The 23,711-nt window shown below is 34.9% G+C and overlaps 1 protein-coding gene across 2 annotated transcripts in view; it reads right to left on the bottom strand.

Annotated features, from left to right (window-relative positions):
- Positions 1-23,711, bottom strand: part of CCDC178 (coiled-coil domain containing 178) — a 428,206-nt gene that overhangs the window by 227,287 nt on the left and 177,208 nt on the right. For both annotated transcript variants that reach the window (XM_012782579.3, XM_012782578.3), the window contains exons 16-19: positions 22,612-22,773; positions 20,957-21,070; positions 6,674-6,819; positions 4,792-4,951 (exon numbers count right to left, since the gene is read on the bottom strand). In XM_012782579.3, coding sequence (XP_012638033.1) covers positions 4,792-4,951; positions 6,674-6,819; positions 20,957-21,070; positions 22,612-22,773 — 582 coding nt within the window. The remainder of the gene's footprint in view (positions 1-4,791; positions 4,952-6,673; positions 6,820-20,956; positions 21,071-22,611; positions 22,774-23,711) is intronic.

The following is a 23,711-nucleotide window of genomic DNA, read 5'->3' as shown; positions in this document are numbered from 1 at the left end:
TGAAACTATGGCAGGCTAACTTGTTAGCTGGCAAGTAGGATAAAAAAATCTCAGATCCTTTATGTATCTTGATAGTATCATGGGAGAAGTTCTCAAACATTTAAAAAACTGAATGTCCCATGCAATTCAACATAGATAAAGAAGAAAACCTTAAACAACCCTTCCTATTTTACTTTAAAAACTGTAGGCAATCTCTCTGATGCCAGTATCTCTAACAAAGTACAAAATAGAACTATACACCAATAGATATTCTAAATAAGATGATAGCTAATTGAATCCAGTAACACATTAAAATTTTGATAAACCATAACCAATTAATCTACATTTAAGAATGCAATTTGATATTTGCAAACTCATAATTTAGTTATTTTAATTGATCAAAAGGGGAAAAAATCACAAATTTTTGCTGTTACTCTACAGTGGGAGAAGGCATTACACAAGTGGTAGACCCTCTAGAAAATGAATGGTCCCTGAAAAAAATCATAATATCTAAACTATGTTCATAAAGCACTAGCACAACTATATAGAAAAAAAATACCAATGTAGAGAAAACTCAAAATGAACTACAGATAAATAATTGCAATAAATGCTTCAAAGAGCTTTTTTAAAAAGCTAAAATAGTAGGTAATTATTAATGCAAAAATAAAGTCTATACAAATTTCATATGCTACTTTAACATAGTATTAGCAGAAATTCTGGGATATATCAGCAAGGAATGACAATACTAGAAACACAAAAAAGAGAGAATTTTCTTTTTTGCATAATGGATCATACTCCAAACAAACATTCAAAATATATTAAACTTTATTAGGGAATCACCATACCTGTGTTATATCCTTCCTCTATATTCTAGTGTTACTCTTTCTTGTTTTCTAAGTACTTATGATCATTGAAGCCCTCAATCTGTACAAAAACATGAAGTGTTCTTTGATACAAAATTAGCACTCTTGCCACCAGTCCTCAAAGAGCTACATACTTTAACAAAGTACTTTAAAAAGCAATATGATAAGCCTAATTCATATTATTATGTGTGATTAATTGATGCTTAATCTTATCAGAAGTACTTTTAAAAGAATATTAATTATGTAAAACATGTTCCTAATTTTTAAAAATTTCATATTATATTAAAATAATTTTTGGTGGCAGGAAGGTTATCATTAAGGCAAATTATTCTTGCCTGGGAGAGTCATTAGTCACTTTCTCTAAATTTTTTCAGGTTTACCACTCATTCATTTCCCACTATTGAGACCACAGAATATAAAATGGTTTTTGCTCATAATAATCTCTCATTTTTCAGGGAATTGGACAAGCACCACAATTTACTCTTTGCAATATAAATGTTGTCACTATTTTTAAGTCTGTTTTTCACATCTTCCATCTTCCTGCTGAAGCATTTCTTGAGTTGAGGCTAGGGTTTTGGTCATCCAACATTGACTACCTTGAATATAGTGGTACTTATAAAATATTTGTGAGAATGAATAAATGATGACTGGCCAATAGGAGAATAATATAAAAATTGTAACAATCTTTGCAATTATCTCAGAGATTAAATTTGTTTATAATTTTTACTATTTTAATGCCTGGTGGTTAAGTGAGGCAGTGAATCACTGCTTCTGTATTAAGCTAAGAATTTTCCACATGAAAGAGTCAGGAAGCAATTTAATAACCAAATTTGAGACTGCTATAACCAAGGGAAGAAGTATTTCCTAAGAGTAGATAATATGAAGTAAAGTAAAAACCAGTAAACTCTACAAGGTATTTGGAGATTGTTTCTGCTAGAACTCCATCTAGAAACTGTTCTTCAAGCGTAGTTCATTGTACCCCTCTCATAACCTAAATTACAGAAAAGAGAGCAAGACTATGGAAAGAACACACAGAAAAAGGCACTGACATAGAAAAGACAGTCAGCCTTCTGAGCACAGTTCACAGCAAATTGAAAAACTACACATAAGCTCTGGTTTTCTATGGCTATTTCCAAAAGCAAAGGGGAACATCAGTAGCTAGAGCTATTGTACTTTGATGAATATGCTATATTGAAAAATTTAATCTTAAACAACTGGATTTGCAAATTATAGGCAGTTAGTAATAAGTCACGACATAAAAAACACACTGCCATTTAATGATATATGATATGGAATTACTTGATGAAGAGAGATTGAATTCAACTCCCAAACCATGGTTATTATCTGAAGTTTGTATATATTTTTCTTAAACTATTAATATTTTATTAAATGATTGTATTTCTAATTCTATAATGTGTTTTATTATAACCTCTATTAACTCTATTGTGGCTTTTATAAAGTCTTTTGTTAAACAATCCCTACAGATGGTCCATAATTGTGATCAATTCTTTTGCCCAGAAGGGATACCCCAGATTAGTAACACCACATCTATAATGATGCCTTAGTAAGACTTTTCTTCTTTCCAGGAGTGCTTTACATGACATACACATTTATAAACTTATCCAATTTCCAAACAGGAATGAGATCTGATTTGCTATGAGTAATCATATTGTCTTTACATTATTTAACACCCAGTCACTGATCATAATCATAGATAAACAGCATCATTAGTGATGAGACTTATCAGTCTCTAAACCCTCCATGATCAAACTATGCTTCTGGTGAGTGCAGAACAAAGAGCTATCCATGAAACTGACAAGAGATAACTTCCTGGAAATTTTAGGTTACATTATAAGCATTGTTGAGATATTGAACAGAATCCTTAAGTGCTAGAAAGCAATAAACAATTAACCATTTTCACTAGGGAGATGGACTGAATGGAAATTTCTCAGGTATTATCAAGGTGAGAGAGAGAATGAGACAAAAGAGAGAGAGAGAGAGAGAGAAAGACTCAGCTTCTGCACACAACTTGAGTTTGCTAAAATATCAGGAGTATCTGGCTGATGCAGTATGAAAAATATCTCTAAAATGCTCACTACTATCATGTATGTAGACAGCAAAGGGATCAAAAAAGCGTCCCTTCATCCATTTCTTTATTTATTCATTCAACAAGTATTTATCGAGTGCTTCCCACGTGGCAGACATAGTTCTGAGTTTTTAGGATACAGAAAAGAATATGCCAAAAAATTTCCTGCCTTCATAGAGAATACATTATTATAGCAGAAGATAGGCAGACAATACACAAGTAAAAATAAATGAACAAAACAAGATAGAGATAAAGATAGAGATCAGAGCTCAGGAAAAAAAAATCATGAGATCATATGCTTCCAAGTGGCTAGGGATGGGTGCACTTGGGTGTGGGAAGACAGGGGTAGGCTTTTTGATGAAAAGAACTGCAAATTTCAAAAATTTAGAAGCTGGTTATACAGGACTTTTTATTCATCTCTCTCCTGCTGACCATATTTTGCAATTTCACTAATTATTATTGTTCCGTTAAAGTGCTGAAATGCCAGTCAATAAATGATTATTGAGATCCCACTGTGTTCTCAGCACCAGTAGGATTGGAAAATGTGGTTGAATTCAAATAACTAATTCTACTGCTGTGATAAAATATGAGGTGGGGAATGATGCTTAAGTCAGTAAATAATTGAAGCCTTCTTGTTTTGAGAGGTGCTCTGGTGTCCAAGCTTCCCTAATCCATTCATATTGCACATATTTAACTCAATTTCAGGAGCTTCTCTAAAAGGAAGCATCATTTATTGCCACTAGATGGCACCAATTATTTTCATATTTTATAGGTCAAACGTTCTTTTTCTATGTAATGGCCACATTTAAAATGAAAGAATGTTACTTAGCACTGTTATTAATAAAATTATTAGTTTATTAATATTTTTATAGGATGAACCACAGAAATAGCACTAAAGATGGTATGTTCTTTTACCCATAGATTTGTTCATTCAATGTATATTTGTTCCAAATAATCTTTTAAATTTTACCAACACTGTCTTTAAATATGTAAAAAGGAAAGTAATTAAAATATATATCGTAATTGAATATGTAAATATAATATTTAAATATATAAATATAAGGATAAAAATAGCTGATAAAAGTATATTATGATATTACTTACCTTAAAAACTTTCACAGAAAATAGTTTTAATAAAGTACAGGAGATTTTTTACTTTTGGAGAAAAATTTTCATCATGTCTCTCAAAAATAAGTAATATTTTAAAATGTGGTGCTAATTCATGACAATTAAATGTAACAAAAACTATTGCAAAATGTAAAATTGGATAGGAATCATTTAACTTAATGTATATCATTTAGTTATAGTCTATAAAAAATCTAATATGTACAACTTTATAAAATTTGATTAATAAAAATTAAGGTCAAGAAGACATGTTTTCATGATGATTTCCCTATCTCAAACTAGTAAGTTTATAGTTCCATTAAAATATTGTGCAAAATTTTTCTAAAGGAAAAGAGCATGAACTATTGTCATTTCTCAAAAAAGTGGTTGGTAAACATTCAAAGTATGTTTATTTAGAAATACATTATAACCATTCTCACATCGCTCATTAAAAACATAAAAATGATTCTGGAACAAATGTAACTTGCATTTTTACACCAGTAGACATCAAATTAAAATAAAGTACGATAATAAAATGAGAATAGACACCAAATGCATTGAAAAATACAATATACTGTGTGAATATATTATAATTACTTAGAAGAAAAAATGAAAAGTTATGTGTTTATTATACTAGCAAATTTATTTTAAAAATCTAAACTTGCTACTTCAGGATGAAAAATGAGTGTCTCAAAGTAGCTGCTAATTTGACTATCACTATATTTATTTCATCTTACAACAGTCAAAAATAATACTCACTTTAATTTCATCCAGAGTTTTTTGCCTCATTCCAAGAAGCCTTCTAAACCTCTGCTCATTCTGTGACATTCTCTCTTCAGAGCTTTTCTTCTCTTGCATGTAATGATCGAACACAGCTTGTGCGTGTTCCTTTTTAAATCTCACATATATAAATTGCTTCCTATAAAGAAAGAATTTCATATGCCACTAATTAATTCATATTTTATTTTCTAAAATGTACTTCCAATGCATTTAAAAAGACCCAAAATGAAAAAATTTTAAGAGCCTTGAGTTGAGGAGCCTTGGAAAAATTCTCTAGTTTCTTCCAAAGGCCTACTTCCATAGAGCTACATCTAAATGATACAATTGGAAGAAAACCTATGGTGAAGTGTAGTGGATTGCCTCTTGGGACCTACCCAGCATGCTTCTGTTCTCTAGGGATTCCAGGGGAACCCCTCCTCCAAGCCATTTGTTTGTCTTTCTTGGAGCCTGGCATCAGGTCCACTATGAGTTCTCAATCAGTAATTGTTAACTTGATATGGCCATCTATTGAAAATACCAGTAGATAACTCATAATGTAGCCTATCAACAGTAACCTTCCCTTGCAATGCCACTTTAGCGAGTTAGTGGGAAGGGCAGACACTTTGGAACAAAATGGAGTTAAGCTGCACTTTACCACTAATTAGCGGTGTGTGATCTTAACATAATCATTTCCTCTCCCAGCATTCATTTGGAAATGATATACATTTAAGAATTTTCTATAAGAACTGGATAAAATAAGGTACCTAGATTGTCCTGCAAATTGCTTGGTACAATAAGTTATTCAATGGTAGCTTTAAATCTTATTGGACATAATCTATCATCACTGTTAATTAACACTTTGTAAATAATACCATAGTATAAGCATATTTTTTTTCTCTTTTTCCTTTCAGAAGGCAGAGTTTTGTCAAATTTAGAGATGGAATTGATTCACTTGGACATGGTGACCACACTTTTCTGAAAGGCATTATCATCTAGCCACAGTATGGAAAAAGAAGTTGGGATTGGAATGGTAAGAAACCTGAAGAAGGAATTTTCATCAGCTCCTGAATTAGATCTTTATGAAGTAGTATAAATTATGTAATGTTTGGTTTATACCTTTGACTCCCAAAATATTCTTATAAGTGTAATGCAATGTAGATAAAGATCTTTCAAAATTTAATATTTCCTTGATTTCTTACACAATATACTGAATATGATTTAGTTTTTTCATTTAAATCTTCATAATTATGTTGAAAATAAGATTTTACCCTATGGTAATAGCTAAATAAATCCTTGATGAGTGCCTTGACTTGACTCTATTAAAGTATATTGTATGAGGCTAGACATAACTTTTTTTGACACTTTATCCCTCAAGCATCATGATTTTGCTAATGCTTATATTTGCTTCTATATTGAAATAAGACTATTGTTCTTAAATGTGGCCAATATATATATTTCTCTAATGGTTCTTCAAGGTCAGCTCTCAATATTTTAGAAAATAGGAAATAAGAACCAAGTACATCAGTTCTAAAGGAGTATCTATAGATATCCTAAATTATTAAACATGGCATATAAATACTGATAAATCTGAAATTAATGGAGAATATTATTAATATCATAAAGAATATAATTATTACACTTGGAAAAGGAGAAATATTCCCAGTTATTCGAATAAGAATAAACCCAAGGAAAAATAATGAAAACAATTTATGATTATGCTTTTATAAATGAAAATTATTCAATATCATATGTATATTCCATGTCAAATTATGATAAAGTATATGGACTATATTAAGATTGAATTTTAATATAGAAATTTGATCTTATTTCTCTTATTAATAATATATGATACATCATATTTTAACAAAGTTTAAGTATTTACTTTAGAATGTTAAGTGACTGATCGAAACTTCTTTTTCTCGATTCTTTTGTTCTTAATTCCTCATCCAATTCACGAATTTTTGCTCGGCAAATAATTATTTTAGCTTTTACTAGTTCTAATTCTTGAGAAATCGCTGTGCGTTGATCCTACAAGAAAAATATAGGGATGTTTCATTTTAAATACTCGGATTTAGAAATCTTTGCAATTTGGGATACAATTATTAACACATTGGCTGTGTGAACGATTAAAATGTAATAGTAACCTTTTATCAATATGAGTGACAACTTAGGTTTATATTCTCTACTATTGTATCTGATGAGTTTTCTCAAAAAGAGTTAAACTATTCTCTTTCCCCCTTCTACACAAACTTGCCCCCCTCCACACCCATATACCTGCACACCTTATAAGTATGTCATTTCAAGATGCAAACATGCAGTGACTGGTTTTCAAACATGTATCATGTATTATACATGGCAGGCGGCCAAGGATATATATTATTCTGATCTTTCAAGCAAAAGAAGACAATATTTACTACCAGCACAATTTCCCAAGGTGGACCTCTGCAATTCCAGATTGAAGATTTGACTTTGCATCTATTTTGGCATGATCCCTTCATAACCATTGATGTTCATGTTGACTGATTCACTCACTCATTGACTTCTAATTAGTGTTTCCATCTCAATTGATTGTACAGATCTCAGTTACTCCCTTTGCTCTATTTTCCTCCATCTCCCCCATATACTTCCTAATTCTTTATATACTCTTTTATATTTCAAAAAGAAAAAACTGATCTTTTATATGTATTTTCCTATAAACATTTGCTGTTTAAGAGCTGAAACACTAGCTAGTACATTTGAATTTTCATATTCTCCTGCTTTCTTTCCTTCTTTTTCTAGCGGTTCTGGAACTTTTATGCTGATACTGAGTGTTTTTTTTTTTTTTTCTTACACTAGAATGAGGTGGAAAGATTGCAAACTAATATATTTTGATGGGTCCACTAGGGTATTATGTTATTTCTGGGGGAAAAAATCAACCCAAAGAAAGAGAGGGTACTCTACTCTGGGTATAGCATGCTGTCTATCACTAAACTTGACTTGAAGATCAGATTCCATAATTCATTCCTTAGTCTTAAATGACAACTCTCATGGGAAACTTAGAAGCTTCAGAGGCAATGATATCAACAACTTAGACCAAGGGGCGGAGCAAGATGGTGATGAGAAACACCGCCAGACAGTGTCTCTGCAGAAAAGACAGTTGCTAGGAGAAATTAGAAGAAAGAAGCAAGCAGATGGGCATACATCAGACGAGAGATGGAAGGAGGGGTACCCGAGACCATGGAAGACTCCACAGGAGGAGGCTGCAGAGGAGAACTGGAAGCAGAGACCTCACGAGTAGCCTGGAGACCAGCGGCAAGGGTAAGTAGAGCAGTTAACATTCCCTCCCTTGCATCTGGGACTGATAGTGGGCTCCCCAGCAGTTGGAGAGACCTGCGGACACCAGCCCAGGGATGGCCACTGCCAGCAAGTGGCAAGCCTGTAACAGATGTGGCACCAGGCTCCCAACTCCCTTGGGGCACCTCCATGTGCACAGACCCCAGCCATGGAGCAGGCGCCATATTGCTACACTCTCCCCTCTCCCATACCTATCCCCGGCTACTGACAGAGACAATATAGCCACCAGCTAGAGGCATCTCCAGGAAATGGGACCTTCCCTTTTGGGGCCCTATAGTTGACTGAGGGGTACTCAGACAGTGAGCTCCCCACTTGCCAGCCCTCCCAGGTGCTGCTGGCCTGGTGATTCCAGGAGAATGGGGCAGATCCTAAGGCCAAGAAACATCAATCCAGCTTGGGCTCCCCATGAGTGAATTATGTCTGGCACTCCTCTCCCTGGTGGGGTTAGGGATTGAACTTCAGGGCCCAGAGGTCAGATCTGCAGACCAGATCCCATGCACCCTGGTTTCTCATTGCCTGGGGCACAGAAGGGATATACGTGAACAGCCTACTGAGGTATGTGTGCCTTCAGGGGCAGATCAGCATGCTTGAGGGCAACTCCCTGCTAAAGGGGGGCTGCCGTGTACCCAGCAGAGGCGGCAATCCTGCACAGGGAACCTCCTGGCCTACATCACAGCCCAGGGACACCCAGTGGTGTGACGTCCACCCTGCTGGCAGAGGCCCAGGAGTAGCCACGGAGCAGGGAGGGTGGAAAGGAGTGAGGCTTGCTCCAGACTGCGGGTCTCAGATAGCCGAACCCCCATACACAGACTTGCTCACTGAGCAGGGCCCATTCCAGCCCCTCCCTGACAACTTTTGCCAGAAGCAGAGAACAGAACGTTGACCCCTGCTACCAGCATTGGTGGTGCCTGAGGGCAGGCTAACACAACCCAGTTCCGACCAGACTCACTCCCAGACCAGCCCTCACTGAGGTGGAGAATAAGAACACACCTGGAAGTCCCAGGGCCCCACCCATCACCTGAGGCACTAGAGTACCTCTCCAGAGGAACAAGAACTGGATACAAGACCCCAAAACAACAGTGTAGCCTGCTCCTCCAAGCAAGCGCCACCTACTGACAAGGAGGAAATTTTGCACACCCATTTCACAGCACCTATTGACTCATCATACAGGGTGTGCTCTAATCTCACCAAAAAACACCACCTACTGGCTCAGAGACTAAACAGGGCATGTCAATATCCAAACAAAAACCTAAAGGCAAGAAGCAACAACTGATCCAGATGGGAAGAAATCAGCGAAGAAACTCTGGAAATATGAAGAACCAAACAGAAAGCACACCCCCAAAGAGGAGCACCAGCCCCTTAGAAACGGACACCAACCAAAATCAGACCACTAAAATGACAGAAGAGGAATTTTGAACGTGGATCATAAGAAAATTCAATGACTTGTAAGAACAACTGGAGAACCAACACAAAGAAAACGCAAAAAGATTCCAGGACCTGGAACATAAATTCACTAAAGAAATTGAAACAATGAAGAAAAATCTAACCTAACTAGTGAAAATGAAGAATCAATTCAGGGAACTACAAAACACAGTGGGAAGCCTCAAGAACAGGGTATATCAAATAGAAGAAAGAATCTCAGAGATTGAAGATAACACCTTCCAATTAAATAAAGCAGTCACAGAGACAGAGCAGAGAAACAAGAGAAAAGAGCAAAGCCTACAAGAGATGTGGGATTACATGAAGAAACCTAATGTGAGGGTCATAGGGTTACCAGAAGGGGAAGAAGAAAACACTCAAGTGTTGGACAAGCTATTTGAAGATATGATAGAGGAAAACTTCCCAGGCCTTGCTAAAAATCTCCAGATACAAGTTCAAGATACTCAAAGGACCCTTGGGAGATTCAATGCAAACAGGAAGACGTCACGACATGCAGTCATCACACTGACCAAAATATGAACTAAAGAGGCCCTTCTATGAGCTGTAAGACAAAAGAAGCAAGTAACATATAAAGGAAAGCCATCCAAATAATGCTAGAATTCTCTACTGAAACTTTACAAGCAAGGAGAGACTGGGGCCCCATTCTCACTCTTCTGAAACAGAACAATGCCCAGCCTAGAATCTTATTCCCTGAAAAACTAAGTTTTTTATATGAAGGAGAAATCAAGATATTCTCAGATAAGCAAACACTGAGGGAATTCACCAAGACAAGACTAGCCCTTCAAGAAGTACTCAAAACAGTGCTACCCACTGATCAGCACAATAAACACTCACGAATGTAACTCTACTCAAAACTAAAGATCAAAGCCCAGATACCACAATGGCTCAAGAGAGAAAACAAAGCAAGAAAGTTCAACCCAACATAATGAACCGAAATCTGCCCCATCTATCAGTTATCTCAATAAATGTAAATGGGTTGTACTCCCCACTCAAGAGACATAGGCCGGCCGAATGGACAAAAAAGCACAAGCCAAGTATCTGCTGCCTTCAGGAAACACATCTAACCTGCAAGGATGCATATAGACTAAAGGAAAAGGGGTAGAGAACAATATTTCGAGCACACAGAAGCCAAAAGAAAGCTGGTGTGGTGGTGCTGATTACAGATAACTTAGTATTTAAATCAACAAAAATAATAAAAGACAAAGAAGGTCACTATATAATGGTGAAAGGTACAGTTCAACAAGAAGACATATCAATTCTAAATATTAATGCACCCAACCTTGGTGCACTCAGATTCATAAAGCAAACTCTACTTGATCTAAACAAATGGATAAACAACAACACCATAATAGTCGGAGACTTTAACACCCCACTGACAGCACAGGACAGATCCTCCAAACAGAAAATCAACACAGAAATAATGGACTTAAACAGAACTCTAGAACAAATGGGCCTGACTGACATTTACAGGACATTCTACCCCAAACCACTGAATATATGTTCTTCTCATCAGCTCATGGGTCATTCTCTAAGATTGACCATATCCTAGGACACAAAGCATGTCTCGAACAAATTAAAAAAATAGAAATTATACCATGTATTTTTTCAGACCACAAGGGAATAAATGTAGAAGTCAATCCTAACAGGAGTTCTCATTTCTACACAAAGCCATGGAAACTAAACAACCTTCTGCTGAATGATCACTTCATAAATGAGGAAATCAAGATGGAAATCAAAAGATTCTTTGAAGTAAATGACAAAGGTGACACAAGTTACCAAAACCTGTGGGACACAGCTAAAGCAGTCCTGAGAGGAAAGTTTATTTCCATAAATGCCTATATCCAAAAGTTGAAAAGATCACAAATAGACAACCTAATGAGTCATCTCAAAGAGCTGGAAAAAGAAGAACAGACCAACCCCAAACCCAGCTGAAGAAGTAAAATCATTAAGATCAAATCAGAACTAAACAAAACTGACAACAGGGAAAGTATACAGAAGATTAATAAAACAAAAAGTTGGTTTTTTGAAAAAATAAATAAAACTGACACACCATTGGCTAGACTAATGAAAAGCAGAAAAGAAAAGTCTCTAATAAGCTCCATCAAGAACAATAAAGGAGAAATTACAACTGATGCCATGGAGATACAAGATATAATTTATGAATACTACAAAAACCTCTATGCACACAACTGGAAAATGTGGAGGAAATGGACAATTTCTTAGAAACACACAGCTCAGCCAGGAAGAAATAGAATTCTTGAACAGATCAATATCAGGTACTGAAATTGAAACAGCAACATAAAAACCTTCCTAAAAAGAAAAGTCCTGAACCAGATGTTTTCACACCTGAATTTTATCACACCTGCAAAGAAGAACTGGTGCCTATCCTGCAGAAATTATTCCACAGCATTAAGAAGGATGGACCACTCCCCAACACATTTTATGAAGTGAACATAACCCTGATTCCAAAACCAGAAAAGGATGCAACAAAAAAAGAAAACTACAGACCAATATCCCTTATGAATATAGATGCAAAAATTCTCACCAATATACCAGCCAACTGAATCCAGGTGCTCGTCAAGAAAATAACCAAGTGGGCTTCATCTCAGGGATTCAGGGATGGTTCAACATACACAAATCTATAAATGTAATTCACCATATAAACAGAAGCAAAAACAAAGACCATATGATCCTCTCAATAGATGCAGAAAAAGCATTTGACAAAATTCAACACCCTTTTATGATAAGAACACTCAACAAAATAGGCATAGATGGGGCTTACCTAGAAATGATACAAGCCATATATGACAAACACACAGCCAATATCATACTAAATGGGGAAAAATTGAAAGCATTCCCACTTAGAACTGGAACAAGACAAGGTTGCCCACTATCTTCACTTCTATTCAACATAGGGCTGGAAGTCCTTGCTACAGCAATCAGACAAGAGAGTGTAATTAAGGGCATCCAAATGGGAGCAGAAGAGATCAAACTCTCACTCTTCACTGATGACATGATATTATAACTAGAAATCCCCAAGGATTCAACCAAGAGACACTTTGAACTGATAAATGAATTTGGTAAAGTCACAGGATACAATATCAATACACAAAAATCAGAGGCATTCATATATGTAAACAATTATACAAGTGAGAACCAAATCAAAGACTCAATTCCCTTCAAAATAGCAACAAAGAAAATAAAGTATCTAAGAGTACTTTAACTAAGGAGATAAAAGACCTCTATCAGGAGAACTATGAAACACTGAAGAAGGAAATAGCAGAGGATGTAAAGAGATGGAAGAATATACCATGATCATGGGTCAGCGGAATCAACATTGTTAGAATGTCTATACTACCCAAAGTGACCTACAGAGTCAATGCAATCCCTATTAAAATACCATCATCATTTTTCACAGATATAAAAAAAAATAATTTTATGCTTCTTATGGAACCAGAGAAGACCCCGTATAGCAAAATCAATCCTGGGCAATAAAAACAAAATAGGAGGTATCAATTTACCAGATGTCAAACTATACTACAAGGCTATAGTCATTAAAACAGCTTTTTACTGGCACAAGAACAGGGACATTGACCAGCGGAACAGAACAGAGAACCCAGATATAAAACCATCCTCATATAGCCAACTAATCTTCAACAAAGCAGACAAAAACAGACACTGGGGAAAAGAATCCTTATTCAATAAATGGTGCTGAGAAAACTGGATAGCCACATGCAGAAGACTGAAACAGGACCCACACTTTTCACCTCTCACAAAAAATCAACTCATGCTGGGAACAGACTTGAACCTTAGGTGTAAAACTATTAGAATTCTAGAGGAAAATGTTGGAAATACTCTTCTAGACATTGGCCTAGGCAAAGAATTTATGAAGAAGAACCCAAAGGCAATCACAGCAGCAATAAAAATAAATAAATGGGACCTGATCAAATTAAAAAGCTTCTGCACAGCCAAAGAAACTGTCAAGAGAGCAAACAGACAACCCATAGAATGGGAGAATATTTTTGCAAGCCACACATCCAATACAGGGCTGATAACTAGAATATATTCAGAACTCAGGAAAATCGGCAAGGAAAAATCAAATAACCCTATCAAAAAGTGGGCAAAGAACATGAACAGAAATTTTTCAAAAGAAGACAGAATAATGGCCAACAAACATATGAAAAAATGCTCTACATCTCTAATCATCAGGGAAATGCAAATTAAAACTGCAATGAGATGTCACTTATCTCCAGTGAGAATGGCCTTTATCAAAAAGTCCCCAAACAATAAATATTGGCGTGGATGTGGAGAGATAGGAACACTCTTACACTGCTGGTGGGACTGCAAACTAGTTCAACCTTTGTGGAAAGCAATATGGAGATACCTCAAAGCGATACAAGTAGATCTACCATTTGATCCCGCAATTCCACTACTGGGATCTACCCAAAAGATCAAATGACACTCTACAAATGGGACACCTGTACTCGAATGTTTATAGCAGCAGAGTTGACAATTGTAAAGTTGTTGAAACAACCCAGGTGCCCATAAATACATGAGTTTATTAATAAAATGTGGTATATGTGTACCATGGAGTACTATTTAGCTTTAAGAAACAATGGTGATATAGCACCTCTTGTATTTTCCTGGATAGAGCTGGAACCCACTCTACTAAGTGAAGTATCTCAAAAATGGAAAAATAAGCACTACATGTACTCATCAGCAAATTGGCACTAATGGATCAACACCTAAGTGGACATATAGGAGTAACATTTATCGGGTGTTGGGCGGGTGGGAGGGTGGAGGAGGGGATGGGTATATACAAACATGATGAGTGAGATGTGCAACGTTTGGGGGATGGTCACGCTTGAAGCTCTGACTCAAGCGGGGAGAGGAGGCATGGGCAATATACATAACTTTAACATTTGTACCCCCATAATATGCTGAAATAAAGAAAAATGGAAAAATAAATAAATAAAAAAACAACTTAGACCATACAGGCCGATTTAACAATGCTGCAGGTGGCATCAGAGGATTCTAAAACAAACGGATGAAAGAGACAGTACACTTGTTGTGGACATCAGTAAAAAGCAAAAATTGTATTTGGGCACCTTTAGTAGGTACCATCAGTGAGGTTTTGGTAAATGTGGGCAGCATGTCCTCCTATATCTCCCCATAGTGGGCTGAGTCTGGAAAGAAGAAATGAGTAAATGCCACATGTCATTTACAAGTGTACTCTTCCAAATCTTGAGTGAGAAAAAATTTGGAGACCCCTAGAGCTATTTGTAAGTCCTTTGATGAATGCCAAAGTGTCACTAGCACACATAGAAATAGATCCGTAAAAACAGTACATTTGTAATTTGACCATTCTTTGGTACTGTTTTTTTCTCTAGCCTAAGTGACACAGGTTTCAGCAATTTGGAGGCTTTCCACCCAAAGCTACTTTCATGTCCAGGCCTGGAAGGGTCTGATAATCTGAATTACAGTTAATTAATATTTTACTATATAACATTTTTCATTATGTCCTTCTTTTGAAAGCTTTTGAAATATTAAATATATATTTGTAAAATACCAGGTAATAAAAATTACATTCAGATTCCAAAATATTTTTATTTCAGATTATATTTTTAATTTTTTTAAAGATGTAATAAATATGTTTTTGTGCACTTTAAATATAATAAGTTTAGTTTCTATATGACTTAAATTGGGGCTAAACATAGTAAAAATTCAGTAATACTGTTTAGCTTACCCCACAATTGAAAGGTTTATGCACAGTGAAAGATAAAATTGTATTCAAACTTAAGTTCTGAGAAGACAGAAATGGTGTCTACAGCATTGCTTGTACACCCATTGGCAAAATTGGTTCTTAAAAAATTATAATTAATACCATTTGACATCACAATGGTTTCAAGTTTCCTTAGAATGAGGTACAATAGCATGCGCATGAGGCATTTCTAGATCTGACCATAGTGATATTAAATAATTCCACAACACATAGCATTCTCTCATGATCTCTTTGCTTTGTATATACATGGTTTGTTTCTAAAATGTTAAAAATATTAAAAATAAATGTTAAAGTTATATAATAATAATTATAATGAAAATCATTCATTATAATACTTCAAATACCAATTATTCTTTTACATTTTTCATGCCTAATTATCTCTAACCTCAACAACATAATGGCAAGGCAAGTTTTCAACCTCCATTTACTCCATTAGTAATTCTCTTCATTCTCAGGCATCAACTTCTCTGACAAACCTTCCCAGATTCCCTCTGTTCACTTAGGTTTCCTTCTCCACAATCCTCTCACATCTCACTACATTGCTATCATGATTCTGCCCACAATGTTTTCACGCTGCCCCTTTCTTGCTTACTTCTGAACAAGACAACGTGCTCCCTGAGTGAGCCAAGCCCTGCTTTCATTTCCCCAACTCTGGCGACTTCCCACAATGTTGAATATATTGTAAGTGCTCAATAGTTATTGGAAAGACAAACTACTTTGAAGGGCTGATAGAAGAAAATTAACTCTTCTTCACTAACCTCTAATTCTTTGTATCTTCTACAATATGGAGCACACACACACTAAAGTATTCAGCCACGTTTTTCATTGGAATTTGTATTTGTTAGATATACCACATTTGACAAATTTTACTTAATATTTTTGAAAGTATTTTTGAGATAGGGACATAAGAACTGCGTTTGCTTTCAACTGCAGCGTTGAACACTTATTTTTCATCTTTTGTTGTGTCAGAAGTAATTTGTTATTAGTAACAATACTTTGCTGAGTATTAAACACTACCAAGAATGTTTTATTTCTGGGTTTAATGAAAATATTCTTAATATTTCCCATTAATGTACAGTAGGCACGGTATAATACACATTGTCAACATAAGGATGTTTATATTCTATTTCTAGATGGTTAAAATATTCTTTTTAAATCATTCATGGCTATAATGTTCAGTCAAGCCTAATTGCTTTTTTTCTGCAAATATTGTGAATTATAGTAGTATATTTTTTATGTTTGAGTCATCTTCACATTTTTCAAAGAAACCTGATTTTATCTGGTATTTTTTTCACACATTATAAAATTCATTTACTTGGTCTATTTAATATCTGATCATCTATGTTCATAAGAAAGATCACCTATGGATTTTTTCTTCTGCCATTATTTTTTGGCTATGATTTTAGGGTTTTAATATCATTAGAGAATGATTTCAGAAGCTTTCCATGCTTTCTTACGCTCTATAACTGGTCTTTGTAGAGAGGCTCATAAAATATCTGGGCTCATCCTTGTTTTTAGTGGTAGAGTTTATACAAATTATGTTTCTTTGATCTATTATTGCTGTGTTTTTTTCTCTTGACCCCGTTTTCATCATTTGTATTTTGTAAATAAATCATATACTTCATTTTGCTAAGCAAAATAGCATTCTTTAATTCACTTCTACATATAATTATGTCCTTTTTAATCATTCCCAGGGCTGTTAATTTTAATTTTCTCATTTTTGACCTTAGTAGATATGTCAAATGTTTTTAGGTTTTTCTTTTTCTTTTTTATTTCAGCATATTATGGGGTACAAATTTTAAGGTTTCAAATAATGCCCTTTCCCCCCTTTCTCCCACAGGTCTGAGTTTCCAGCATGACCATCCCCCAGATGGTACACATTTCACTCATTATGTATGTATATACCCACCCCCTCCCCCTCCCACCTGCCCAATACCCTATTACTGTAGTTCCTATGTGTCCACTTAGGTGCTGCTCAGCTAATACCAGTTTGCTAGTGAGTATATGTGGTGCTTGTTTTTCCATTCTTGGGATAATTCACTTAGTAGTATGGGTTCCAGCTCTAACCAGGAAAATACAAGATGTGCTATATCACCATTGTTTTCAGGTTTTTTAAATAACAATTATTTATTGGTAATGTCAACATAGCATCTGGGTCTATTCCATAAATTATGCTATATAGTTTATTATTATTGGATATTTATAAATACATGGTAATTTTTATTTTTATTACTCCTTAGCATAGATGAAAATTAATAAGGAAAATGTGATTTTCAAAATATTTATAGTAGTGTGTATACATGTTTTTCTTTATTGATTTATGATTGTCCATCATTGTGGTCAATAAAAGTAACCTGGATGATTTTACCAGTATAAGGTAATGGTTAAGAGCATAGATTCCAGGGCCAGACTGCCTGGGTCAGAATTCCAATTCTACCACTAATGAGTTGTGTTAACCTATACAAGTTAAACAAAAACAAGGTATCATATTTCTCAACAGCAGAATGCAGATAATTGCAAAATATTTATAGGGTTATTACTAAGATGAGATATTATGCCTAGGCACTTAAAACAATTCCTGACACATAGAAAACATGATGCAAATATCTATCATTATTATTATTTTCCTCTGTAAATTTTATTTTGATACTTCTTTTGTGGCCCAGTACAGAGAGCATACATTTTTTAAATGGTATGATGACATCTCTCTCTCAGGGCCCACATGCCATTCACCAATGCATCCTATTGGAACTACCTTTAAAATATAGCAAGTTAAAGACAATTAGACTCACTCCACTTTCCGTATCCAATAATTCTTTAAAGATAGGAATGTTATATGTGAAGATTTTCATGGGGGAAATATTTCTAATTTAGGAAAAGCCCTGAAGTCCTTTGATATACAGACATTTGTTTGTGCTGCCTACATGCCAATTTGAGGGTAAAATTTAGATGTCAGATATGAACAAATGTTTTAGTCTGTAGATTGGTCCCATGTGTAGAAACACAGTACTATCTAGTATACTACAAATTCCAACCCTTACTTTGTAGAAAATATAATGGGGCCAGGGGTGCAGGGAAGCAATCACTGAGTGTTACAATGCACCAATTACCCTGATATGCATTGTATAGGGTTTCTGCAAGAATCTGATGAAATAATCTAAGCCATGTGTTTTGCCTTTGTCAGTACATTGAAATCAACATCAATAAATGGTGTTGATAATGATGAAAATGATAATAGGTGGCTGACCTACCAGATTTCTTCTGATAGCATTGGCTGAAGACAATACACATGCTGGGAAAATGATTTTCTTTTTTGCTCAGAATTGACACAGTCATTTTTCAATGCTGGAGTGAGTAATCACATCTTCCACGTGTTACTGGTAATTCCTAAATTCTAGTATGCAGTCTTTCTTAGACTGCCACTACCAAAGATACTCTCTTAAGTATATTAACTCTATTTAAGCCTTTTCCTATTCTGAGAAATTCACCCAGCCTTGGGACAGAGCTGTTTCTTCTGAAATTTTCACCAAATACAGCCATGGCAACCCTGGAATTCAGTCACCTCATTTTTCTCAGAAAGGGTGAAGTCTACCCACTGTCCTCAGCCTCATACACGCTGAGTCACCTTTCTCATAGAAGCTACTCTCTCCTTTACTTGAAGCTACAATGAATATAGTGCCAAATATAGAGTGGACACTGGTTTCATGTGTAAGACAAGAGCATTAAAGTCGGCATGCTGTCAGCTTTTCTTTTTCTGTTGGCTAAAAAGGATGTTGACTCTGCCAGTTAAGTTTGGATTCTATCTCCAAACTGAATTTTTTCTTTGTCTGACAGGGTTTTTAAAGGGTTCTTGCTACACAGCTGTGGAAAAAAAAGGAAAGAGGTAGATGGACATGAGCCAAATAGGAAGGGCGACTTTTCAGGAAATTGATGAGTGTGACTGCAGTGTGGAAGAACATTGAGGAGAAGGGAAAAGAGTATGTACGAAAAGTGCTGTTTGGAGTGATGGGGATACCACTGTAGTTCAGGTCACAATGTCCTTTATGAAATGGACATAAAAATAAATATCTTTTAAATTTATTATTTGGTCCTTGAACTGTGCTGCTTATTGAGATATCTTTTATGTGAGCTGTGGCTCCAGTAGAGTGTTATATAATTTATTAATAGAAATCTTATGCTCCACATTATCTTCACCAAAATGAAAGACAGTGGAGCTGTTTTCCCTAGCAAAATAGACTATCATTTTATTACATAGAGTCAATGCTTTTAGCTGAAAAACTAAATAAATGCTTTGCATAGACTAGGAGTAAGATGAATGGGAAGAAATGACCTTAATTGGCTAAGTGAACATGTTTTAAGAGAACAAAATATTACTAGTAGTTGGTTTAAAATTTAAAAATTATGCACATTTTTTGAAATTAAATTGTCTTTTTAAATATTAACCTAATAGTCAAATTATATGATATTAATATTAAAATAATATTATATTAATGATTCAGAGTACTGTATCTGAAAAGAAAGTATTTGCTAGTTTATAAGCATGTTTATATTAAATGTGTTATATTTTGTAGTTTAAAAATGTCAGATTGATGATTTGGAGCTAAAACAGTAGACATGTCAGTAGAAAATTCCATGCATTAAACAAAAGTGTAATCATGCTATTTTTTAAGTTTAACTGTTTTTTCTTTTCTTCTTTCCTTCTTCCTTTACTCCTCTCCTTTCCCAGTTCCCCCTTCTTTCCTCCTCTCCTTTCTTTCTTCTTTCCTTCCTTTCTTCCTCCCTAAGTTCATTCAGGCTACTATAACAAAATACCTTAGAATGGGTACTTTATAAACAACAGAATTTTTTGTCTTATAGTTCTAGTGGCTGGGAAGTCCAGGAACCAGGTGCCAATAAATTTAGTGTCTGGTGAGGCTTCCTCTCAGCTTCAAGGATGGCACCTTCTTGCTACATCCTCACTTAATAGAAGGGGTGAGCAAGCTTCCCTGGGCCTCTTTTATGATGCCACTAATCCCATTCATGAGGGGGGAGCCCTAATAACCTAATCACCTCCCTAACATCCCACTTCTTGATAACAATACATTGGGAATTATGTTTCAGTATATGATTTGGGGGAACACAAACATTCAGACCATAGCAATTTCCCTCTTCATTCCCTTTCTTCCTCCATCCTTCCATTTTTCTTTCTCTATCCTTCCTTCTTTTTTCTTTTTTTATTCTCTCTTCTTTTTTCCCTTTTCTTCTTCTTCGCTGAGTCCTTAAAACTCCAAGCAATACATGACAATAATAAAAAGCAGTAAACTTCTACATGAGCCCAATATCAGTTGTGGTTTGCATTTTATCCTGATTTGGGACTATGGCCCTGATAGACTAGACCAAAGGGAAAGACACTGTAAGAGAAAGTAGATGAAGATATGTATGTATTTGCACATACAGAGTCAATGTAATGCAACTAATCAGAAATGAGACACATCTGCCTAAAATTAAACTTGCTTCAATAGTTTTCATTATTGAAGTAAATGAATTTTACTTCATTTTACTTCAAATTTACTTTCATTATTGAAAGTAAATTATTAATTCAAAATTATTTTTTGAAATTAAATCTGTTACCTCAGTTTCTGTTAGTGCGTCAAGGGTTTTCTTCTCCTTTTTTCGCAATTTTTTCTTTGTTTTTGCCACACGTTTTCTAACATAATTTTTCTTCTCAATTATTTTATAAAGTGCCTAGAAAACATTCAGGTATTATGATGTTCAGCATTTGTAACCGAATTATCCTGGCTTAGACCAAATAGTACCTAAGTGACTATTTTAATAAGGACTGTATTTATTTTGGTTAAGTAAAGGGCAAGAACCACCATACATGAATTACAGAAACATACTACAATATCCCAAATCCCAGTATTCTATTTGTATTATCACAGAAAATAAAAATCTATCCAAACCTAATAAATTTCATTGCACTGATACATTTTTATTATGATATTTACAACATTTTAACCAAAATTATAACTCCAAGTACAAATTGCTAGCAATCATTATTAAAAAGTGTATAAAAACTTATTCTTCCCTAGAGTTTGTGCTAAATTACCAATTCTTAGCAATTTTTAAGTATTAAAATAAAATAAAAACAAAAATGATTACTGAACTACAAGAAAATTTAAAACCATGGGTATTATAGAATAAGGGGAAACAAAAGTCATTAATCTTTTCTAGAATTCATTACCATATTCAGACAGTTACACTGTGGCTTTTGAGGCTATTAATAAATTTCCATCATTAATGCAAGGAGGAGCCATTTTTAAAATCATTTATCCCGCTAGGTGTTAGTACTGGTTGTGTAGTTGTTATATGAGCATTATAACAGCATTAAAAACCACGAATAAAGTGATACTCAGAATTTGTTGCTTCCATGCTTTAAGGTCTTGCACAGGTTGCTCTAGCTGTTTAGACCCAAGTTCTTTCAATTCTATTATATGAGTAAACTCCCTCTTGCCTATTTCATAGGGAAGCTTTAAAGAACAAAATAAGCCATTATAACCTGAACACTTTGTCAATCACACTTTTTTTAAAAAAAAAAAGCCATTTTGGAAATTATTAAAGACTAAGAATAAAAATTTACATCATCATTTGCAGAGGAAAAAAATCCTGTTGCCAAATAAATATATGTATGTCCTCACTACAGGGAAGGGCAAAAATGTATGGCTCTTGCCACACCCTCTAGCTCTTGCAAAGACTAATGACAGCATGTATACATATTTTTCTATGAAATTTTTCTTTGGGAAGGGCTAGTAATATCAGTTACTGACATAAACTTGTAGTTTCAAAAATATTTTATCAACGTTTACTTTATTTTTCACCCTAGCTGTCTAAACGTCTACATGCATTCAAAATTTACCATGAAAATGTCAAGATGCCTTACATTTTATATTCAAGTAAACACTACTTTAGCATTTCATCAGGAAGCAGTGAAGACTTCGAATTAAGTTTGCCATAGTGGGCACTCACACCAGAGAAGTCACAATTAACCCATTTGGAAACTGCTTTTCCTAAGTAGACTCTAAGAGTATGAAGTTCTATGTAATAGCATTAATTGTCTTATTACACGGTTTTACTGTAGATTAGTTGTGTGGTCCTGAAATACTTAGTTTGTCCATATTTTCCCCATGTGAAATCATAATTTTCCAAATAATAATGTAAAATTACATACAGGATTTACTAGCCTAAATACTCCTACAAATTAGTTCCTGGATTTATTAAATGCTTACGTCAGACTGTTCTCGGTGGGCTGTTCTGATTCTTAAAGCCTCTTCTTCTAGTTTAAGCAGAGGTACCTCTGCTTCTTCCAGTGCCAGGGCATATATGGCTTTCTGTTTCACGAGTTCCTGCTTCTCCAGTAGCTGCTCTTCCTGAATGGCATATATTTTTTTCTACCAGCAAAGATTTTAAATAATTCATTCAGTTATTAATTACCTAAACATTTACTGAGCCCCCATTCAGTGTCAGGCAGTAATCTTTGTTGTAATTTAAAAATCTAATACAGGCCGGGCGCTGTGGCTCACGCCTGTAATCCTAGCTCTTGGGAGGCCGAGGCGGGCGGATTGCTCGAGGTCAGGAGTTCAAAACCAGCCTGAGCAAGAGCGAGACCCCGTCTCTACTATAAATAGAAAGAAATTAATTGGCCAACTGATATATATATATATATATATATATATAAAAATATTAGCCGGGCATGGTGGCGCATGCCTGTAGTCCCAGCTACTCGGGAGGCTGAGGCAGAAGGATTGCTCGAGCCCAGGAGTTTGAGGTTGCTGTGAGCTAGGCTGACACCACGGCACTCACTCTAGCCTGGACAACAAAGCGAGACTCTGTCTCAAAAAAAAAAAAAAAAAATAATAATAATAATAATAATAATAAAAATCTAATACTAAATGCTACCATAAAAAGCAATGGATATAAATATAATATATTTAAACAGCAAACAGTATATTAAAGGACAAACCGTTATTATTAGAAGAAATGAGAGAAAATTTTGAATAGACAATAAAAATCAACCAATCTTAAATATTGGAGGACAGTAAGTTAACACCACATCTTGGAATATATGCAAGTGCTGCTATCTTAGACCAAATAAAAGCAAGGGACACGAAGTTAATAGCAAAACATTAAGCAAAAAGGGCTGGGAAGATTATGGATTATAAAGCATACACGTATACAAATAAATTAGGAAATCTGGTATTTTCAAACATATGGAAACAGAAATACTGCTACTATGTTTGCAAATGCCAAATTTCCTAACAGTAAAAAAAAAAAATCACAAAATTTGGGTTTGCCTCAAAGAGGACCAGAGGTACAGATAATCCCAAAT

Source organism: Microcebus murinus, chromosome 17 (genome assembly GCF_040939455.1).
Source record: "Microcebus murinus isolate Inina chromosome 17, M.murinus_Inina_mat1.0, whole genome shotgun sequence".
Classification (NCBI taxonomy): Eukaryota; Metazoa; Chordata; class Mammalia; order Primates; family Cheirogaleidae; genus Microcebus; species Microcebus murinus.
Note: the sequence above shows the minus strand (reverse complement) of the source record. Positions and strands in the feature narration are given on the sequence as shown.